Source organism: Mus musculus, chromosome 10 (assembly GCF_000001635.26).
Source record: "Mus musculus strain C57BL/6J chromosome 10, GRCm38.p6 C57BL/6J".
NCBI lineage: Eukaryota > Metazoa > Chordata > Mammalia > Rodentia > Muridae > Mus > Mus musculus.
The window spans coordinates 116,168,045-116,190,003 of NC_000076.6; the positions used below are offsets into that span (position 1 = coordinate 116,168,045).

Sequence of the window (21,959 nt, forward strand, 5' to 3'; positions counted from 1 at the left end):
TGTCTAGAAATTTGTCCATTTCATCCAGGTTTCCCAGTTTTGTTGAGTATAGCCCTTTGTAGAAGGATCTGATGGTGTTTTGTATTTCTTCGGGATCTGTTGTTATGTCTCCCTTTTCAATTCTGATTTTGTTAATTAGAATGCTGTCCCTGTGCCCTCTAGTGAGTCTAGCTAAGGGTTTATCTATCTTGTTGATTTTCTCAAAGAACCAACTCCTCGTATGGTTAATTCTTTGAATAATTCTTCTTGTTTCCACTTGGTTGATTTCGCCCGAGTTTGATTATTTCCTGCCGTCTACTCCTCTTGGGTGAATTTTCTTCCTTTTTTTCTAGAGCATTTAGATGTATTGTCAAGCTGCTAGTTGTGCTCTCTCTAGTTTCTTTTTGGAGGCACTCAGAGCTATGAGTTTCCCTCTTAGAAATGCTTTCATTATGTCCCATAGGTTTGGGTATATTGTGGCTTCATTTTCATTGAACTCTAAAAAGTCTTTAATTTCTTTCTTTATTCCTTCCTTGACCAAGGTATCATTGAGAAGAATGTTGTTCAGTTTCCACGTGAATGTTGGCTTTCCATTATTTATGTTGTTATTGAAGATCAGCCTTAGTCCATGGTGGTCTGATAGGATGCATGGGACAATTTCAATATATTTTTATCTGTTAAGGCCTGTTTTGTGACCAATTATATGATCAATTTTGGTGAAGGTCCCGTGAGGTGCTGAGAAGAAGGTATATCCTTTTGTTTTAGGATAAAATGTTCTGTAGATATCTGTTAAGTCCATTTATTTCATAACTTCTGTTAGTTTCACTGTGTCCCTGTTTAGTTTTTGTTTCCACGATCTGTCCATTGATAAAAGTGGTGTGTTGAAGTCTCCCACTATTATTGTGTGAGGTGCAATGTGTGCTTTGAGCTTTACTAAAGTGTCTTTAATGAATGTGGCTGCCCTTGTATTTGGAGCATAGATATTCAGAATTGAGAATTCCTCTTGGAGGATTTTACCTTTGATGAGTATAAAGTGTCCCTCCTTGTCTTTTTTGATAACTTTGGGTTGGAAGTCGATTTTATTTGATATTAGAATGGCTACTCCAGCTTGTTTCTTCAGACCATTTGCTTGGAAAATTGTTTTCCAGCCTTTCACCCTGAGGTAGTGTCTGTCTTTTTTCCTGAGATGGGTTTCCGGTAAGCAGCAGAATGTTGGGTCCTGTTTGTGTAGCCAGTCTGTTAGTCTATGTCTTTTTATTGGGGAATTGAGTCCATTGATATTAAGAGATATTAAGGAAAAGTAATTGTTGCTTCCTTTTATTTTTGTTGTTAGAGTTGGCATTCTGTTCTTGTGGCTGTCTTCTTTTTGGTTTGTTGAGGGATTACTTTCTTGCTTTTCCTAGGGCATGATTTCCGTCCTTGTATTGGTTTTTTCCTGTTATCATCCTTTGAAGGGCTGGATTCGTGGAAAGATAATGTGTGAATTTGGTTTTGTCGTGGAATACTTTGGTTTCTCCATCTATGGTAATTGAGAGTTTGGCCGGGTGCAGTAGCCTGGACTGGCATTTGTGTTCTCTTAGTGTCTGTACAACATCTGTCCAGGCTCTTCTGGCTTTCATAGTCTCTGGTGAAAAGTCTGGTGTAATTCTGATAGGCCTACCTTTATATGTTACTTGACCTTTCTCCCTTACTGCTTTTAATATTCTCTCTTTATTTAGTGCATTTGTTGTTCTGATTATTATGTGTTGGGAGGAATTTCTTTTCTGGTCCAGTCTATTTGGAGTTCTGTAGGCTTCTTATATGTTCATGGGCATCTCTTTCTTTAGGTTTGGGAAGTTTTCTTCTATAATTTTGTTGAAGATATTTGCTAGCCCTTTAAGTTGAATATCTTCATTCTCATCAACTCCTATTATCCGTAGGTTTGGTCTTCTCATTGTGTCCTGGATTTCCTGGATGTTTTGAGTTAGGATCTTTTTGCGTTTTGTATTTTCTTTGATTGTTGTGCCGATATCTTTATGGAATCTTCTGCACCTGAGATTCTCTCTTCCATCTCTTGTATTCTGTTGCTGATGCTCAAATCTATGGTTCCAGATTTCTTTCCTAGGGTTTCTATCTCCAGTGTTGCCCCACTTTGGGTTTTCTTTATTGTGTCTACTTCCCTTTTTATGTCTTGGATGGTTTTATTCAATTCCATCACCTGTTTGGTCGTGTGTTCCTGCAATTCTTTAAGGAATTTTTGTGTTTCCTCTTTAAGGTCTTCTACCTATTTAGCTGTGTTCTCCTGTATTTCTTTAAATGAGTTATTAAAGTCCTTCTTGATGTCCTCTACCATCATCATGAGATATGCTTTTAAATCCAGGTCTAGCTTTTCTGGTGTGTTGGGTTGCCCAGGACTAGGTGGGGTGGGAATGCTGCGTTCTGATGATGGTGAGTGGTCTTGATTTCTGTTAGTAGGATTCTTACGTTTGCCTTTCACCATCTGGTAATCTCTGAAGCTAGTTGTTATAGTTGTCTCTGGTTAGAGCTTGTTCCTCTGGTGACTCTGTTAGCCTCTATCAGCAGACCTGGGAGACTAGCTCTCTCCTTAGTTTCAGTGGTCAGAGTATTCTCTGCAGGCACGCTCTCTTCTTGCAAGGAAGGGGCCCAGATATCTGGTGTCCGAACCTGCCTCCTGGCAGAAGTTGTGTTCCACTCACCAAAGGTCTTAAGATCCCGTGAAGGGTCCTGTGAGGATCTTGGGGTGTCCAGAGACTCCGCGGGCAAGGCACCCCGGTGCTGGAGCGGACCAGAAGGGACTTGTGCCCCTGATCAGGCCGGGTTATCTGCTTCTCTAGTTAATGCAGTCTCAGGTCCGGCGTGATTGGATTGGAGTAGATGCTGTGTTCCACTCACCAGAGGTCTTAGGATCCCGTGGGGGATCCTGTGTGGGTCCTTGCATATGTCTGGAGACTCTGCGAGCAAGGCACCCCAGTGCTAGAGTCAGTCCAGACTTCTTTTTTTTTTTATTATTTTTTTTTATTTATATTTTATTTTTTTTTTATTTTTTTTTCCATTTTTTATTAGGTATTTAGCTCATTTACATTTCCAATGCTATACCAAAAGTCCCCCTTACCCACCCACCCCCACTCCCCTACCCACCCACTCCCCCCCTTTGGCCCTGGCGTTCCCCTGTACCGGGGCACACAAAGTCTGCGTGTCCAATGGGCCTCTCTTTCCAGTGATGGCCGACTAGGCCATCTTTTGATACATATGCAGCTAGAGTCAAGAGCTCAGGGGTACTGGTTAGTTCATAATGTTGTTCCACCTATAGGGTTGAAGATCCCTTTAGCTCCTTGGGTACTTTCTCTAGCTCCTCCATTGGGAGCCCTGTGATCCATCCATTAGCTGACTGTGAGCATCCACTTCTGTGTTTGCTAGGCCCCGGCATAGTCTCACAAGAGACAGCTACATCTGGGTCCTTTCAGTAAAATCTTGCTAGTGTATGCAATGGTGTCAGCATTTGGAAGCTGATTATGGGGTGGATCCCTGGATATGGCAGTCTCTACATGGTCCATCCTTTCATCTCAGCTCCATACTTTGTTTCTGTAACTCCTTCCATGGGTGTTTTGTTCCCACTTCTAAGGAGGGGCATAGTGTCCACACTTCAGTCTTCATTTTTCTTGAGTTTCATGTGTTTAGGAAATTGTATCTTATATCGTGGGTATCCTAGGTTTTGGGCTAGTATCCACTTATCAGTGAGTACATATTGTGTGAGTTCCTTTGTGATTGTGTTACCTCACTCAGGATGATGCTCTCCAGGTCCATCCATTTGGCTAGGAATTTCATAAATTCATTCTTTTTAATAGCTGAGTAGTACTCCATTGTGTAGATGTACCACATTTTCTGTATCCATTCCTCTGTTGAGGGGCATCTGGGTTCTTTCCAGTTTCTGGCTATTATAAATAAGGCTGCTATGAACATAGTGGAGCATGTGTCCTTCTTACCAGTTGGGGCTTCTTCTGGATATATGCCCAGGAGAGGTATTGCTGGATCCTCCGGTAGTACTATGTCCAATTTTCTGAGGAACCGCCAGACTGATTTCCAGAGTGGTTGTACAAGCCTGCAATCCCACCAACAATGGAGGAGTGTTCCTCTTTCTCCACATCCTCGCCAGCATCTGCTGTCACCTGAATTTTTGATTGGCAGGACCAACATTGTAAAAATGGCTATCTTGCCAAAAGCAATCTACAGATTCAATGCAATCCCCATTAAAATTCCAACTCAATTCTTCAACGAATTAGAAGGAGCAATTTGCAAATTCATCTGGAATAACAAAAAACCGAGGATAGCAAAAACTCTTCTCAAGGATAAAAGAACCTCTGGTGGAATCACCATGCCTGACCTAAAGCTTTACTACAGAGCAATTGTGATAAAAACTGCATGGTACTGGTATAGAGACAGACAAGTGGACCAATGGAATAGAATTGAAGACCCAGAAATGAACCCACACACCTATGGTCACTTGATCTTCGACAAGGGAGCCAAAACCATCCAGTGGAAGAAAGACAGCATTTTCAACAATTGGTGCTGGCACAACTGGTTGTTATCATGTAGAAGAATGCGAATCGATCCATACTTATCTCCTTGTACTAAGGTCAAATCTAAGTGGATCAAGGAACTTCACATAAAACCAGAGACACTGAAACTTATAGAGGAGAAAGTGGGGAAAAGCCTTGAAGATATGGGCACAGGGGAAAAATTCCTGAACAGAACAGCAATGGCTTGTGCTGTAAGATCGAGAATTGACAAATGGGACCTAATGAAACTCCAAAGTTTCTGCAAGGCAAAAGACACTGTCTATAAGACAAAAAGACCACCAACAGACTGGGAAAGGATCTTTACCTATCCTAAATCAGATAGGGGACTAATATCCAACATATATAAAGAACTCAAGAAGGTGGACCTCAGAAAATCAAATAACCCCCTTAAAAAATGGGGCTCAGAACTGAACAAAGAATTCTCACCTGAGGAATACCGAATGGCAGAGAAGCACCTGAAAAAATGTTCAACATCCTTAATCATCAGGGAAATACAAATCAAAACAACCCTGAGATTCCACCTCACACCAGTGAGAATGGCTAAGATCAAAAATTCAGTCCAGACTTCTTAATGTGATGCGTAGTCCTCCAGGCGACTGCTGAGTGGCTGCTTCTTAGCTTATGTTGGAGCAATTCTAAATGTGTTAGTTATCACGATCCCTAATCACATCCCTCCACGCTTGCCATCTGGTCTCTCCATACTCCTCTTGGCTTTCATTGGCCTGTTCAGTGGCAGAGCCTTCCATTTTCCCTTCAAGAACTAGGGGGCTCCAAGCAACGTGTTTCCATTGAGCTTAGAGCAAGAACGCCCTGTGTTGTGTTCTCTCTGCACTGTAGGTCCCTTGATGGCACATGTCATATCCTTTTCTCTTTGCTACTTTATCCTGCAGCCTGATGGACACAGTGTGAAAAGTTGACTCAGCAAGTAGTGAACCCCATGCTTAGTCCTACCTTATATTAAGAAAAAATGAGTAATCGGGCCAACAAATCTGGAGCCTGATTTTTACATTAATAGGACAACACTCAGAGATGGCAAAGGGATACAAGCAGATACAAGGATCTCAGCAAGGATGTTAGGCCCACTATCCAAACAGAATTAATTAAAATACATATTGTAATTAAAATATAGAAATTGCCAGGCAGTGGTGGTACACAACCTTTAATCTCAGTTCCAGGGCACTCAGGGATGTAGTCTACGCAGACCGCCCATAAGAAAGCCATTGGTTCACAGCAGATAACAAAGCCCACCCTAAACTTTAATATCAAGTGTATTTAGTGACCAAAATAGGATGTTTGCCCATAAGTTGGTTGGAATATAAAATCTAGAAGCTGTCTAACCTGCACAGTACTCAGAATAAGAGCTCACTGAGTGTTTGAGTTGGCTCTAAGGGGCCTTTCATCGAGGTGAGATGGGCTGTTTGAACCTTTGGTTCACGCACAGCTCTGGAAGGCCCTGTCCTGGAACTCTAAATGTAACAAGGAGAAAGCCAAGGCAGAACGTGTCAGCAGTGTGCGGGACCCAGTGCCTGCGTCACGTCCAGCCTACAGGGCACTGCAGAAATAGTGAGAGACAGTTGTCTAATGCTACTGGGGGTGCTTCTGTAAGTGTTCCTGTCTTTAGTCTTCCCCCTGTGGTTAAGGCTTATATAACTGCTTATGCCTTAATCCTGCCTCACCTTGGAATCCTCAAATATACCTTACTGTGGCAGAATAGCCATTAAGGGGTGTGTGGGGACACGGCACACCAGGTTCTGGGCTATCTCTTACATCCATTGCTGAATTTCACAATGATGTTTCAAAGCATCGATTCCTGGATTTAATTGTTACATTATTTTCATGTAACAGTGTGGCTTTGCCACTCTTTCCTAATGTTACTGATTTTTTTTTTTTTGAAAATGACTCAGAAAACAAAGAAAAATACCAAATAGAGAATCTCCTTTGTTCATCATCTGTCTCCAATCCAAGTTTCTTGGGGGAAAGAGATCTTTTGTTTCTTTTCTAGGGTGAAGAGCCTTTAAGAAAGGCTCTTACTCCAGAACCAGCTGTCCTGAGATTTATGAAACTGAAACATTAAGTCCCACGTTAACACAGAACAAATTATTTAGGTTTTTATGGTTGTCCATGAACAAAATACTCCAGCTTCATAATTACTATATTTCAAAGGAGGAAGCTACCTTCTTTAAATAGCAGGCTGCCAAATTGAATGATTCCTGAGAAAAATTGATACAAACAGAAAAAAATCATACAATATAAAATATGACCCATAATTTCTAAGTTGGATGATTACTCCTTCAAAACTTGCAAACGTTAACCAGCAAGCAAGTGTGAAGAGTTCCCAGCCTAGGATGCATTGATGAGGGCATATATACCTACCGTTGGGGTTAACATACCTTAGATCATGAGGATCAAGTGCTTGCACTGTGCCTACTGTGATAGAAAGCAGCACTCACCCTGCAAAGCCATCCTGTTGTGAGATGAATTGCATTCGTTTGCAGCCCTCAAGTGAACCGGACCATTTATAACATTTCCGTTTCATTTCTCGGCTCTCCACCTGTCCCTAAGAGGTAGGCCTCCCCAGCTCCCTGTATCTCCTTTATCTCCCCTGATATAAGGAGTTGGAAAGAAAATGGGGGAAAAAAACCCAAAGCATGAAAGAGTGAAGGGGACTGGGGGGAGAGATGGTAGAGGAACGGGCAGAACCAACTTCACTACATCGAGTTATATAAAACAGCTAGAGAGGCCATCGTCATATAGAATGGAAACATCTTGATTTTTTAAATAATAAAACACACCAGCTGCTTTTACTATACCTACGTGACAGGGCAGAACAGCACAGCCATGAAATAAGTCATAAAGATGGTACACTGGCATTAACTTGACCTGGCCTGGGAGTCTGTGACTTATTGAACCCGCAGCCCCTGACAAAATCTAAACACCACTGGGTTAACTCTATGCAGAGGTTAGATTGGCCATTAGTGTGTATTGCAATCTTTTGATGTGTGGGCTCTTGAAGACCGCAAACTTTTCCTTTATTACCCTGCCCTTCTCAGGCTGTTTAGATCTCTGAACCGATATAGCAGGGCTCAGCAGGAGCAGCGTGACTCAGAAGGAAATCTGTTTACCAGCAACGTGCAGTGACTAAGTTCTAGTTCAAAACAAGATCCCTTTTAGCTGGGGGTGGGGTGGGGTATGGGAGGGTGCTGGCATGATTCTGCCGACACCCTTGCTTCACTTAAAAAAGAAAACTCAGAACAGGTCTGTGTACCACGGAAGGCGGCATTTTTACGCTCTAGAGAACCATAGAAGTATAGGAGAGTGGATCCAACCACAACCTCTTCTTTAAATTTGACACGAGTTTAAGCTCAAATCCTTATGCTTAAATATGACAAATGCGTGCTGCCGGCATGAAGGCTTAACTAGTTTGCTTTTGTAACAAACAATGAATGCCATTGGCTTGCCTGGAAAAAAAAAAAAAAAGAAAAAAAAACAACTTTCAATCCCATTCTCGGTTCCTACAATAGTTTTCTTTTCTATTAGCTTCTAGCTGTGTTGACAGAGAAACTGGAACAAAAGAGAAAAAAATTGGCCTAGCTGTTTTCAAAGAAGTGAAAAAAGAGATTGTCACAGGAACCCAGTATTTCCAGCAAAGTACTCTTACTAATCACAGCTCCAGCTGAGTACTAACTGATTCTCTATCGTTCAAAGTATGTACATAAATTATTTCCTTTATCTGTGCATTTGTCTAGAAAAGGCAAGAGGTAGTCGCGCATAAATTAGTCTCTCTCTCCCAATGATTTGTAGCATCGTAATTGAACTCCCAGTTTCCTTACTCATCTTTGACTGCAGAGATTAAAATTTCCAGAAAGTAGTTTTCAAGGTTAACATTTTTATCTAATTGGAAAATGACAGGTACACTTTTTAACCATAGAAATAACTAGAAATGGTCTCAAAATGTAAGCACCTGGAATCTAGGTTTAATTTGAGGCTTGCTTAGTCTTTGGGGCTAATTAATCGTCAAGGATAGACACGTGCTCTCCCCCAAGGATTGTAGAATGGTCCTATGAGTGAGTGGAAACAGTTTGCTTGATACAAACTTTGTTTTCCCTACTCAGAAACCACCTAGGTTTTTCAAGGTGACATTTCTTTACCTATAAATCTAAAATATCATCAACTTATAAAACATTCCCATATCTCGGCATCCTGGCCCATCCGTGACCATGATGCCAGCACCTAAGAGGCTAAGGGAAGAGAATTAATTACCTTGAGTCCCAGGCCAGCCTGGGCTATGTAAGGAGAGAGTGTAAAGCAGAAAATAATAAAGTTCTGAAGCATCCATCCTGCTCTGTTCTGAGGAATGAGTAACGTTAGACCAAGAAACAGTCACATCTTATTTATATATCTTGTCTAGCTCCACTCCCAAAGCACGGAGTAAAAGCAGTAAAAATTAAAACAGTCCTACTCATGTTCTTACCATTTATTACTAAATAATTCTGACCCTGCGGGTGTTCCCTGTCACTCCAAATAAAATATAATATCCTGGCAATTTCTACATGCGATGCTGCTGTTAGGTTTTGACAAAGGAAGTTCCATTTAAGGAGGGAAATGATCCTGATAAAAAGAAGAAGAAAACTGAACAGGAGTGGTCCCAACCTCGAGGCTTGTTTACTAAACCATCGCGAGCTTTTCGTTCGCACCTGTTTCGCTTCTGTTGAAAAGTAAGGAGCAGTGAGCGCTGCAAGACAGCGTGGACGTGGGAGGGGACTCGGAGTACAGAGAGCTTTGGTAACAGTTCCTCGGCACAGAAAAGCACAGAGCTCCCTCACCTGTGAACCAGGTAGTTTCCAGGAGAGGTTGTGCCGGACCTGGAGGAAGGCAAGAACTCAGGAGCCTGTCCCCCATGCCCACCCCTGCCCTTACAGGATCTCCTGACATCGAGGACAGCTGTCCATCCATCCGTGCCTGAGCAGTTAGGGCAGCAGCTGTGGCAGCGCTGGGTGGAGGTGTGTTTTACTACACCGAGTGGAATCGAGCTAAAAAAAACTATGTTGACAGTCTGATAAGAGCTTGTTTCCCCCGGCTCTCCTTTAACCCCGGGCTTTCTGTTTTGCTTTCGAAAGAAAAATGTTTTACAAGGGCAGCACGAAGCAGACAAGATCTGGAGCAAAGAAGGATTTTACGCTGTCGTCATCTTCCTCAGCATCTTTATCATCATAGTAACCTGTTTGATGGTAAGTTTGCTTCTTTGTGTATCTTGTCCTTTGTGGGGCCCACTGCTTAGCAATGTTAGCTATTTTGCCCTCTTGAATGAATGTTGAAAAGACTACGGAGCCAGGCTATAATCGTGTTAGGCTGGGACCGTTGCTTTGTGGCAGCAGACGATTGATTGCTAAATGAGGTGTGTGTGGACGTGCGGAAGTGTGGGTGCTGTGCCTCACGATGAGGCTACAGCTGCAATGAAGTGTTTAGGATCTAGACCAACCCCTGAGTGAAGATTTAAAAGGTGATTTACTGAAGTCACTATAACCCTTAATGTCAATGAAGTCTCAAGTGCACACTTTGAGGCTGACTTTATTTCGTCTCTTATGTCATCTTTATGGGACACAGGGAAAAAAATTTTTTTCAAGAAGTACATCTTTGAGGCAAGCTTTCTCCTCAAGGAATGGTTTATTTCCTTATTTCTAAACAGCCTTGAAGGTATTCTAAGAAATATTCAGCATTAAAGGAAGTGAGTATAGCCATTCACTGCTACCTCATTTCAAGTTGAATGAATAATATATAGGAGTAAAAGTAGACGTTCCAATTGTTCTGCAGGTCTCCACACATAACCAACAAAGCATAGTCCTGATTGTAAAAAGTAGAACCCAAAATAAGCCCAACCCTCTAAATTAAGTCAAGTTTTGTATTGAACAAGTTAATAGTTAACTTTCAAGTGGAATGGGTTTTGTTGTTGTTGTTATTATTACTATTCTTTTTTTCTTTTTAATCTGTGATGTAGTTTGAAGTTTACAAATGGGTTTAATATCTTTTCCTGTGTATTATGTTCATTTTATTTTGCATATTTTAGGAAATGCTTCCTGTTTTGTTTTACACGTTCCCCCAAAAGACATAATACCCATGATTCTGTCTACAGTCAACAATGTTGCCAGGCATTTTGTGTCAAATGCTTTGCTGTGTTGTTTGCATGGGTGCTCTTCCTTCTGGAAGCAATGCCGAAGAGATTGAGACTGGGTCTATGAGGTCAGAGAGGCTCATCTGAGCTCAACTTGACAGACACCAAGAAGGTCACAGAGTGAAGAAGAGCATGTGCCCAAGATCTCAAGTTATAAGAAACCGCAAGACATTTTAAAAGTCCCATCAGAACAGATTCAAAGATATCTCCTTTAGATCAGAAACTGAACTTCTAAAAATTGTGACCTGGTAATCAAAACTGTCATTTAAGAACTAAGTTTAAAAGAGATTTTATATCTTAAGTGGTGGATATTAAAGAAAATAATTTTAATGAAAAGGAGTGAAAGGTTTTTGGAAATTGTAGAGACCTCTGACTACCTTTTTTTTTCATTTTTAAAAACTATTTAATGATAGTAAGATACTTAAGAGACAATGTTTAATAGGGAAGGTATATATTACACTTGCATACAAATATGTCATAATTTGGATTAAAATATATAAAATTACAAAACATTAAAAATAAGCATAGGAAAATACCAATAGTGCTACATAGGGTAAAGTTATAGGATGTATGTAACTATTTCCCCCAAAATTAATTAATTAATTAATTTTTATATGTTTTTATTAGATATTGTCTTTTTTTACATTTCAAATTTTATCCCCTTTCCTCATTTCCCATCAGAAATACCCCCATCCCTTCTCCCATCCCCCTGGTCACTAACCCACCCACTCCACTTCCCTGTCCTGGCATTTCCCTACACTGGGGCATTGAGCCTTCACAAGGCCAAGGGTCTCTCCTCACACTGATGTCCCCCAAGGCCATCATCTGCTACATATGTGGCTGGAGCCTAAGTTTGGAGCAGAGACAGAAGGAAAGGCCATCCAGTGACTGTCCCAGCTAGGGATCCATCCCATATACAGTTACCAAAGCCAGACACTATTGCGGATGCCAACAAGTGCTTGCTGACAAGAGCCTGATATAGCTGCCTCCTAAGAGGCTCTGCCAGTGCCTGACAAATACAGAAGTGGAGGCTCACAGCCATCCATTGGACTGAGCACAGGGTCCCCAATGGAGGAGCTAGAGAAAGGACCCAAGGAGCTAAAGGGATTTACAGTCAAACAACAATATGAACCAAACAGTACCCCCAAAGCTCCCAGGGACTATACCACCAACCAAAGAGTGCACAGGAAGGGACTCTGAGTACTTTTTCAAAGGGTGTAGTTCCTTCTCCTGGCTGATTGCACTTTAAGATATGTGATCCTTCCTTCTTCAGCACAGGAAAATCTCAAGTTCTGTCCTCTGTCTTGTTAGTCCTAACGAGGATTTATTCTCTTGCACAGATTAAAAGGATGAATGAGCTAAAAGTATAGCTCAACAGAAGGCTTGCTTAGAGCTTGTTGGTCCCCATGTTCAATCCTCATCACGACAAGGAGAAAAAGAGGGATTCTAGAACAGTAAGGAAAAAAAAAAGAGAGCAGGAAGTGATACATAAACAGACTGTTTGGAGGATTAATGAGTAAGATTCAGAAGGCAAAGGCAAGAATGAAAGGGAAAGGTGAGAAGCCAGTCCATAAGCCGGCCTTGGATACTAAAGGGCAGAAAAAGTACAGGATTTGCTATTGGCAGGTAAGATAGGTTTCAGATTCGGTGACTGTAATTGAAATATAATGTCCGGATATCCCCCAGACTGAGTACAACCATGCAAGGTCTCAGACTAAAGGACCCATAGTGGTCCCACCCTCAGCTTTTTGGGACCAAGGCCAACTCCTCTTCTAATATTAGCAAAGCACCTGTGTCAACGTCACAAGCCTGAAAAAGTATGTTCCGATGTTACTAGAACGCATCAAGAAAAGAATGTTTCCAAGGTGTGGATGGTGGTGTCAGGTCTCTTGTGGATTCATCCGCACAGTCAAGCAACATGTTCATAGGCGACATACTCATGCAGAGGACCCAGTGTGGGAATGAAGAGGATAAGGCACAAAAGTCCCTGTTCTCTGAGAGAAATATGGACGAAGGCTAACATGTCTTAAATATCAGCGAACATACAGTGTGAGCCCACCGACATGTCATCCCGAGAAACACATAAAGATATTAGAATGATCCATGGCTGTCAGTTCATGGTGGACAGAGAGGCTATTGTGTGGAGAATATAGATTTTTAGGGCAATGAACTTCTTCTGCATTCCGATGACTGCATGGCTTTAGGAATTCATCAAGTGTGTAAAATGTTCATCACTAAGGGTGATCTCATCCACACTGAGGCAGAGTCGATAACATCAATACTGCTTCCTCCTTTATTACAAATGTACTATACCAAAGGAAGCTATTCATGATACAGGCATGGCTGGGAACTCTGTACTTTCCCCACAGTTTTTCCATAAGCATCAACAGTCACATCATACCTTTGTTCAGTACTAAATTGTAATCAGGACCACAAAGAAGATAGCATAGTAGTGATTGCTAAGGCAGAATAGTCAGGCATCTGATAGATACACGCATGCGTGGGATGTGCATGTCAGACGGAGAAGACAGTGGTAGAATGGTGTTGGGGTGAAGCAGATTTAGACTGTCGGGTTCAACAGGGAAATGGAAACAGTGTCCATGCAGATGATGCAAGTGTGCTTAGAAGTTCAGTTTCTGATTGCACACATGGTTGTGGTAAAAGGGAGTTGAACAGGAATGGAGAAGTGAAGAGGAGCAGGCATAGAAGACAGAGTGCTGTGTGACATACAAGGAACGGATTCAGAGGGTCTGATGACCAGGGAAAGGAAAATACTAAATGCCCTCTATGTCATCTGGATTGTTTATCAAGCCATGGGGTTCCCTCTCTAGGGAAGAGCATGGTAAGGGGTGGAGAATAAAGATGGAAACAAGAACGCTTGACTTGTGCGCAAGCGATTATTATGAATGAATGACAGAAATAGGTTGATTGATTTCAAACGCTGCCTTAAATTTTACCGTAGAGGGGATCACTAAAAGCGGAACAGAGGAGCTACAGTGCTTAGGGAGAGATTGATATTCACGGAGAACTAATACTCTCTAACAGGATTAAGACGAAGCTAAATTTATCTGATATGACTTGCCACAGCTCACATTTAGAGACACATCAAATATGATTCTCTAAAATCAACTCATCTTCCTAAATCCAAATACTTCTGATAATTATATTAAATTATTTTTTTGTCAGGATCTCTTAGTATTGGTTAGACAGGATGTATTTTGTGCCGAAATAGACTGAGACACACTTTCTAATTCTCAAATGCACAATACAACTGTCTCCTGCACTTTTGTTGACTCCATGGCAAAGAAAAAGCTATAATTCAGAATGATCCTATGGTGGCATTAATTATATTTATGGAATATCAAGTGCCATTATTTTTGCCCGTCCTTCTTATATTTATTGCCTTGACATAAAAATCAGATGATTTTATCATGGCATTGTATAGGTAAATTGTTGTCATGAAAGGTTACATCTGCTATATAATACTAGCATAAAACTTGGCAAGGTTTTTTTTAAATATGGCATATTGTTTAGTTTCCTTAAAATACAGAAAAAGTAATATTTATTGCCAGACATAAAATTAGACAAGCATGACATTTTCAAATGTGTGACTTATTTAGCGCTTCTCAAATGTGAACGGGGAGTGGGCGGGCTGCTGGCACATAGACAAATAGAATTTTCCAAGAAAAAGTGTGTGGGCAACTTCGATTCCATTCAGTCTGTTTTTGATGAAGGAAATATATTACTGAGAAGAATTAGTTCTTGAACTTGGGTGCATAATAGAAAGTACACCCTTTATCATCTAAATTAAACCTTCCAATGAACATACAGGATTATTAAACGGTGTAGAAGTACTCATAAAATGTACATAGACACACCTAGTGGCCAGATTGCTTCTGGAAAGCAATTTGAGAAACCACAAACAGTCGCTAGCATGTAAACGTGCTGGTATGGTGAACCCACAGAAGAGCCATCCAGGTATGAAGTAGAAGGATTCTCTAGACATGCTCTGGTACCTACAGCAGGGACTACTCTGTTGGACCACTAGGCTCTGAACGTCATGCAATGTGTTCATCCCAAAAGTGAACATAAAGAGCTTTGTTTTCTCTAACCTGTTATGTGCAATCTCTATGGGTAAGGGAGATAGACCCAGATAGACTTAGCTGATATGATTGACTAAGACACCATTGCCAAAGTACACCTGTAGCTCAAATTATTCTGTTTATTAATTAAGTAATCTATAACCCCTTTACTCATAGTAATAAAGTAATAATGATGATGATGATGATAACAATAATAACAATCCACTTCTTCTGTATATATCATACTTGCTCATCCTAAACTTACTGCAGGACACAAAACAATGTTTTACGTTTCTATCTTTACTGATGAGCCAACCAGAATTCAGAAGAGTCGGCGGCTTGACCCATAGCAAACAGTGCATGGGTACGTGTGGGAGGAAGGGAAGGGCGGGAGGGATTGGAATTGGAAGTCAAGAGCACCTGGGTTGGATGTCTGAGCTTACTTCCATGGCTCTGCTGGATCCCATATGGGAGTCAAGCGTGGTTATCTTTATTCCTCTCAGTCATTCTGCAGACTTATCCTCTAGCCACAGATAGATCTAGGAACATATGAGTATTCCTGTGTTTATCAGGCAGACTCCACCCAGGCAAGCTGATAAGCACGTGCTACTCCTTGCCTGTGTGCAGAGGACACACCCTTTTGCACCTTAGACCCTTGTACCGGACATGAGCTTACACATCAGCCTCCTGGAAACCTCCAAGCTCCTTGGAACACAGTCATGTTCCACACCTGCACCCCCAGTCTTATTTCCAGGATATATTAAGAATGTTCATGACAGTAAAAGAATAAACTCTCTCATAACTTACCATAAAACACAGAACAGAACACCATCTATTAGGGCCATCGTTTTTAAATTAGAATGCTTGAAAATTGTAACTGCAAAATGTTTCAGGGGGATTTGTTTAACTTCCTCTCATTTCTGCGTTCCTTGGGTCTCACCGCTGCCATTTTCTATCCCCCATACAATAATTTAGCTTTTACAGCTCCTCTTACTTAATATTCCTTTCCTTTCTCCTCCCTCAAATGATCAGATTATTCTAATGCATCCCAAAACTCCAACACAAGCTCGAGGGGCGGAGCGGGGTGGGGGAGAGAAGGGAAAGTCTTAGCTTGTCATTGCTCTGCTAGAATTTAAGAATGAGTCTTTTTAAACAAAGGGAATTTTCATTGCAAAAGGACATATACAAATGTATTGTATGTGTGAAGATCCAAACTGTGCAGAGAAGTCTCTGACACACACTTCCGGAAGCTCTGGGTCAGAAAGGAGAATGTGTGTAGTTGACAGAAACCATAGTTGAAATGATCACATGCCTAGGATTTAGGAGATGTGGACTCTAGACTTTATAGCCAGTGTTCTGTAAGTGATTTGACTGCCTCAGCTTCACTGTGAAACAGAGACACTGTACCAGGTGAGTCTTCGATTCCTTATCGATTCCTTACTGTAGGGCTGCCCAACAGTATCAAGGGCTGGCTGTTCTGATGGGGTGAGGTGAGCGGTCTTTCCTGTGCATTGCTGTGTGTTTGCCAGCAACCTAGCCTCACCCTGACCCATTATCTTCCCCCAAAGTTTCTCTAGATGTTGTCAGACACCTTCCCTCTACAGGACAAAATTCCTACTAAGCATTTGAAGACCACTGCTTTGTAGCTAAAAACCTATGAAAACTGCCCTAGTGCCAGATAGCAACCTCATCTTCCTCCACACCTCTTATCCATCAGTCCGGTGTTTTGAGTATCTTTAAGTGCCATATTTACTTAGAGTAAGTATTTTCCAGATTCCAATTTTTTTTCCTAATTAGTGCTGTAGAAATCAGCTCATAGGCAGACTACACTGAAATGGGTTAAAAGCCAGAGGTGGAATCGATTATAATTATAGAATATGTGGCAACATTTCTCCAATTGAACTGTCTGCATCAGAGGAGGACTTTAGACCAGATCTTGATTACATTAATGTAATCATAATGTGACATGTCAAGAATAATTGAGAGCAGCTGTACCTGGCATTTGGTTCATGGGAGAATATTTCTCCAAAATGAAAACGTAAACAAGTAAGCAAATATCCGAACGCACATGTTAAAGTCCTATGTGGAAAACTTAAATTATAAAATAGACACATCACTCCTTGTGTGAAATTGGTCCTAGCTGTATAGATGCCTTTATTTCTTCATTCAGAAAATGCCTTATTTGCAACTTAAAAATAATATCCCAATTCAAATATTAACTGATCTTTCGGTAGACTCATCTGTTTCACAGTGTCTCTGTTTCACAGTGAAGCTGAAGCAGTCAAATCACTTACAGAACACTGGCTATAATGTCTAGAGTACAGTAAGCTTCCCGTATATGTGCACAGTTGGTGGTATCAAACTGTGGCTTTTGTTTCTGTAGAATGGTGGCAAGATATACGGAAGCTGCAAATAAGCAGAAAGGTAAAGATATCAGGCACTACACACAAGATAAAGACACTCCCCTGCATCATTGGGTTTTTTTTTTTTCCTATAGCTCCAAGAAAGCACAGTACACTGATCTGAAAGTAATCATTATAAAGGAAAGCAGCTCAACTGTCTTCTCCTTGTGCAGTAATATTTGTTGTGGAAATGTCCCCACTGAAGTAGATGTCCCTGTTTTTTTGTTTGTTTGTTTGTTTGGATTTCCATGCAGTGTAACCCAAGTTGGCCTTGAATCCTACAACATCCCCATTCCATGTGCCAAGACCAGGAGCACATATCATTGTTCTGAAGAATAATCTAAGATTTCATTTTTCCCTTGCTAAAGATTATAGTTTCCAGGTTATAATAAAATAAGCATTAAAAAAGGATTTGTCTTAATTTCCCAGCAGAACAATATATGATGTCTCCTTCTAGATATTCCTGATTTGTACATAGTTTTTTTTTTTCTTTAAGGAGACCGCCTTTCAATCCATAAAAGCATATCCTTAAAACTGATGGTTCTGAAACCTTTCTTTCATTCTTTTTTTAATAAATCTTTTTTTAGAATTATGTATTTATTTATTTTTATGTATATATGAGTACACTGTAGCTGTCTTCAGACACACCAGAAGAGGGCATCGAATCCTATTACAGATAGTTGTGAGCCACCATGTGGTTGCTGGGAATTGAACTCAGGACCTCTGGAAGAGCAGTCTGTGCTCTTAACCACTGAGCCATCTCTCCAGCCCCCTTTCTCTTATTCTTATCTAATTCTTGATTTAAAGACTGATCTACTAGTTTTATGTATATTCATGCCTACGTTGAGTTTATGTGTACTGCGTGCATGCAGGATCCTGCTGAGGCTAGAAGAGGGTGACAGATTCCATAGAGCTGAAGTTATAGGCAATTGGTAGTCCCCATATCGGTGCTGGGAATCAAACCCAGGCCCTCTGCAAGATCAGCAAGTGCACTAACCACTGAGCCATCTCCCCTGACAATTTTGTCTGTTTCTTCTGCTCAGCACTACAAGTAGCCGCTAATTCTGTCCTATGTACCACTAAGCATGCTATCTGTACTGTGAAGAAGAAGTATTCAGTTCAGTCAGTCCAAAGGGCATTTCATTTCTCTTTTTAATTTTTTAAATATGTATACATGTATACATGTTGTTTATATATAACAAACTATGATCATATTCAAGAGATCTCTCTCTCTCTCTTTGATGGTTCACTTTAGATTTAATTTCATTCTGATCTGTTTTTATACATATATGTTGTTAAACAGACTCTTCTTCGATGTTATTCTGAGAATCCCTGAGAAATATTTTTAATATTCTAAAATAAAATTTCAAAAGTATTTATTTTATACCTTTAGATGAATGCATACATATGGCCACATATGTGCAGAGAGAGAGCTTAAATTTTCCAGAAGATTTAAATTATAGAAATAAGTAGACTTTTTTTTTCAAAAGAACTTTGAAAAGACAGGGAGGATATAATGTATTTCATGATTAGCTAGAGGGATGCTGACTAGAAAGAGCCAGGAAATATTCCTCCTAAACTCATGTCTGCTCAGCTGATGGAGCCTAGAAATTAAACCACGGAGTCAATGTCTTGAGGCATCCTGGATGCTGGGTGCTGTTCACCTTAATAACTGCAGATGGTGACTTGTCACCACTTTGTCCACATGAATTAGCTCATCAAGCCACACCTGACAACAAACTAGCAAAAATATTAGGACATCTGGCTTTTGTAGGAGTTGGGACAGCAGAGCCAGCATCAAGTAAATGTGAGTAGCAAAGAAACAAGAAAGATGCTTACGGTTCTGGAGGGAAATGGGGGCTTTAGAAATGGCGGTGGGAAATGCAAAAGAACACAGGTAGAGAGAGAATATTGGGGTCACAGGGCACAGCAGGGAAAGATGGGAGGGATCAACCATTCTGAAGACACTGTATAGACATGGCTGTCCCACCAGGCTCATTCTTTTAAAAGCTTCAAAGCGAGAGAAGGCCCAGTGTACAAACATACAATCTGCTCTTCCAGAAGACCAGGGTTCTATTCTCAGCACCCACATGGTGGTTCACAACCACCTATAACTCCGGTTCCTGGAATCCAGCATCCTATTCTGGCCTCCGTAGGCACCAGCCATGTACATAGCCATGTGTACACAGGTGCACGTTCAGGCAAAACACCAACAACCCATAAAACACAGAAAGATACTTTTATCTTTATCTTTGATGAATGCCCCCACATTGCTGCTTTGCCTAGTATTTAACAGATTCTCACGTTGATGTATGACTAATGACTTGTTTACCAAGATAAGAGTGGATTGCTAATAGAGTAACTATTCTTTTATTAATATTTTACAAGTCTTGCTTTCTTGCTATAAATGGATGCAGTTATCTATCTCTGTTAAGAATCGTAGGCCCATGTTTTATAGCTCTTCCTTCCAAAGGCCTCCCTTTTCAAGAAACTCCTATGATCCAACTGTCATCTGGCATCTTTGTAGAATGATTGCTAAATTTCCTTTTGGATCTATCCTTGGGGAACACATTCATGTGCACAGACTTTCAGGATGAATGTCCAACCCAACTGGAAATACCAGTCAAAGGCCATTGGCCTCTGCACCATCCCCACCTCCAACCTATGCCTGCATTGAGCAGTTAGTGCTCTGCTGGGTGATGATTGACTGTGCTGGCTGATCTTACTTATGTACCCAGCATATCCTTTGCAGGAAAATGATCTCAATGCCACAAAACCCAAGAACTTATATTAGAGGCTGGGACGACTTTATCGCTAAGGTTCACTTTGATGAGTCCTCTAAGGTGGGGAAGAGAAGACCCTATTCTGTGTGTCATCCAGGACACAAAAATCTCACAGAAGCCCTCATGTCGCTCTCTCTTTTTTTTTTTTTTTTTTTTTTTGTAGATTATTTACAGGTTAAAAGAAAGGCTTCAGCTTTCCTTAAGACAAGATAAAGAGAAAAACCAGGAGATCCACCTATCACCCATTGCACGGCAGCAAGCACAATCGGAGGCCAAGACGACCCACAGCATGGTCCAGCCCGATCAGGCGCCAAAGGTGCTGAACGTGGTTGTGGACCCTCAAGGCCAATGCACTCCTGAGATTCGAAACAGCACCTCCACCTCTGTCTGCCCTTCTCCCTTCAGAATGAAGCCCATAGGACTCCAGGAGCGGTAAGAGCCTCAACTGAGAACTCATTGAAATACAGTGTGTGTCTTGCTTTGTTTCTGAAAAGTTTCCTCCAGCTAAAAAGGGTGAAAATGTGAACCTACTGACCACGGGGCAGAACCATTCACCATGAGATGGGCCCCAGGAAGTAGGTTTCTTGTCACCCAAATGCGTCTCAATGTGCTTGGGAAAAACTTTCAGGGACATCTTTTTCTGTGGAGCTTGTGTAGACTCAAAGTCCATCTGCATCTATGGGGTGGTCTCTACCACCATTTGTTATCAGGGGCCACTAACCAGACATATAGAACTATCTCATTTAATTATGTTCAGACACACACGGTACAAGAGTTGCTAATAAATGCAAGTGTTTCCTTCAGATTTTCAAGCTGTTTGACATCATGTGGGACCTAATTTTGTGCCATAAATTAACTCATCTGAAGTTTCCTTTCTGCTTCCTTTAACCACGAGACTTATATATCAAGATCTATATTTTCGTTACCCTTACCTCTGTTTCAGACAAGCTTATCCCTGAGATGCACTTCCATTTAAAGCAAGTCCGGTGATGGGGGAAAAACTAGAATATGCAAAGTATATAATGAAGGGCTGGGTATTTTTTTTCTTCCAAATATTAATTTTTTTCCGTAGTGTTCTTACATAATTCTGTTATTTTCTGGTGGCGCGTGGAATTGATCGTAGTGCCCCATGCATGTTATAGAAGTGACCTATCAGTGAGCTGTATTTCTGGCCACCCATGACAGATTTTATTTTTATTTTCAACATAGTTATGTTGTGCCCAGCATTGCACAAAAGGTGTGAGAACACACAAAGCCTAAAAGGAAACATATTTGGTTGTCTTTGTGTTTCGGTTCACATGTGCTCATTTTACTTTTCTTTCCAGTGACTTATCACCATGTCCTATGGAAACAGTCCTATTTCACACATGCACGCGCACGCACACACACACACACACACACACACACACACACACACACACCCTTCAGAGAAGTACGGCTTAGAGCGTTCAATACTTCAAAATACAAACTGTGTCATTCAGGTCTTTGAACTTCAGCCAGATGTGACAGCTCACACCTGTAATCCCAGCTCTCAAGAGGCTGAGACAGGAGGATTACCATAAGTTTTGGGGCTACATAGTAAGTTCCAGGTCAACCTAAACTACTGTGTAAGACTGCCTCAAAAAGAAAAGACCTAAAATTCTTTTAATGTTTTGTGAATGATATGACAGGAGAGGAATTTGTTGGGATTCACTATAAAAACACTTAGTAAGCAAGCCATTGATTGCATTCCAAAGGGAAATAAAGAGCAGACAAATCGTTCCTCCTATCTCTTCCCCCCCCCCACCCCACCCCTAAAAAATGCCTTCTTGACAGTTCTACCCCAGCCCCAAAGTGACATTCTCTCACTTGCATATAGCTCAATGGCTTTCTCAGCTTTGCTCTGGAAGTGAAGGTGGGGCAGATCTTTCTTCTTGATAGTAGCATGGGGTCTGGAGACCTGGAGTGTAGACCCACAGACTCATCAT

At 41.1% G+C, this 21,959-nt stretch overlaps 1 protein-coding gene across 7 annotated transcripts in view; it reads left to right on the forward strand.

Annotated features, from left to right (window-relative positions):
- Nucleotides 1-21,959, forward strand: part of Ptprr (protein tyrosine phosphatase, receptor type, R) — a 256,745-nt gene that overhangs the window by 149,857 nt on the left and 84,929 nt on the right. For 3 of the 7 annotated variants that reach the window (NM_011217.2, NM_001161837.1, NM_001358484.1), the window contains 2 exons: nucleotides 9,674-9,784; nucleotides 20,156-20,424. In NM_011217.2, coding sequence (NP_035347.1) covers nucleotides 9,674-9,784; nucleotides 20,156-20,424 — 380 coding nt within the window. Of the gene's footprint in view, nucleotides 1-9,213; nucleotides 9,272-9,306; nucleotides 9,785-20,155; nucleotides 20,425-21,959 lie in introns of those variants that run through there. The other 4 variants (NM_001161839.1, NM_001161840.1, NM_001161838.1 and 1 more) reach the window with 4 other exon arrangements.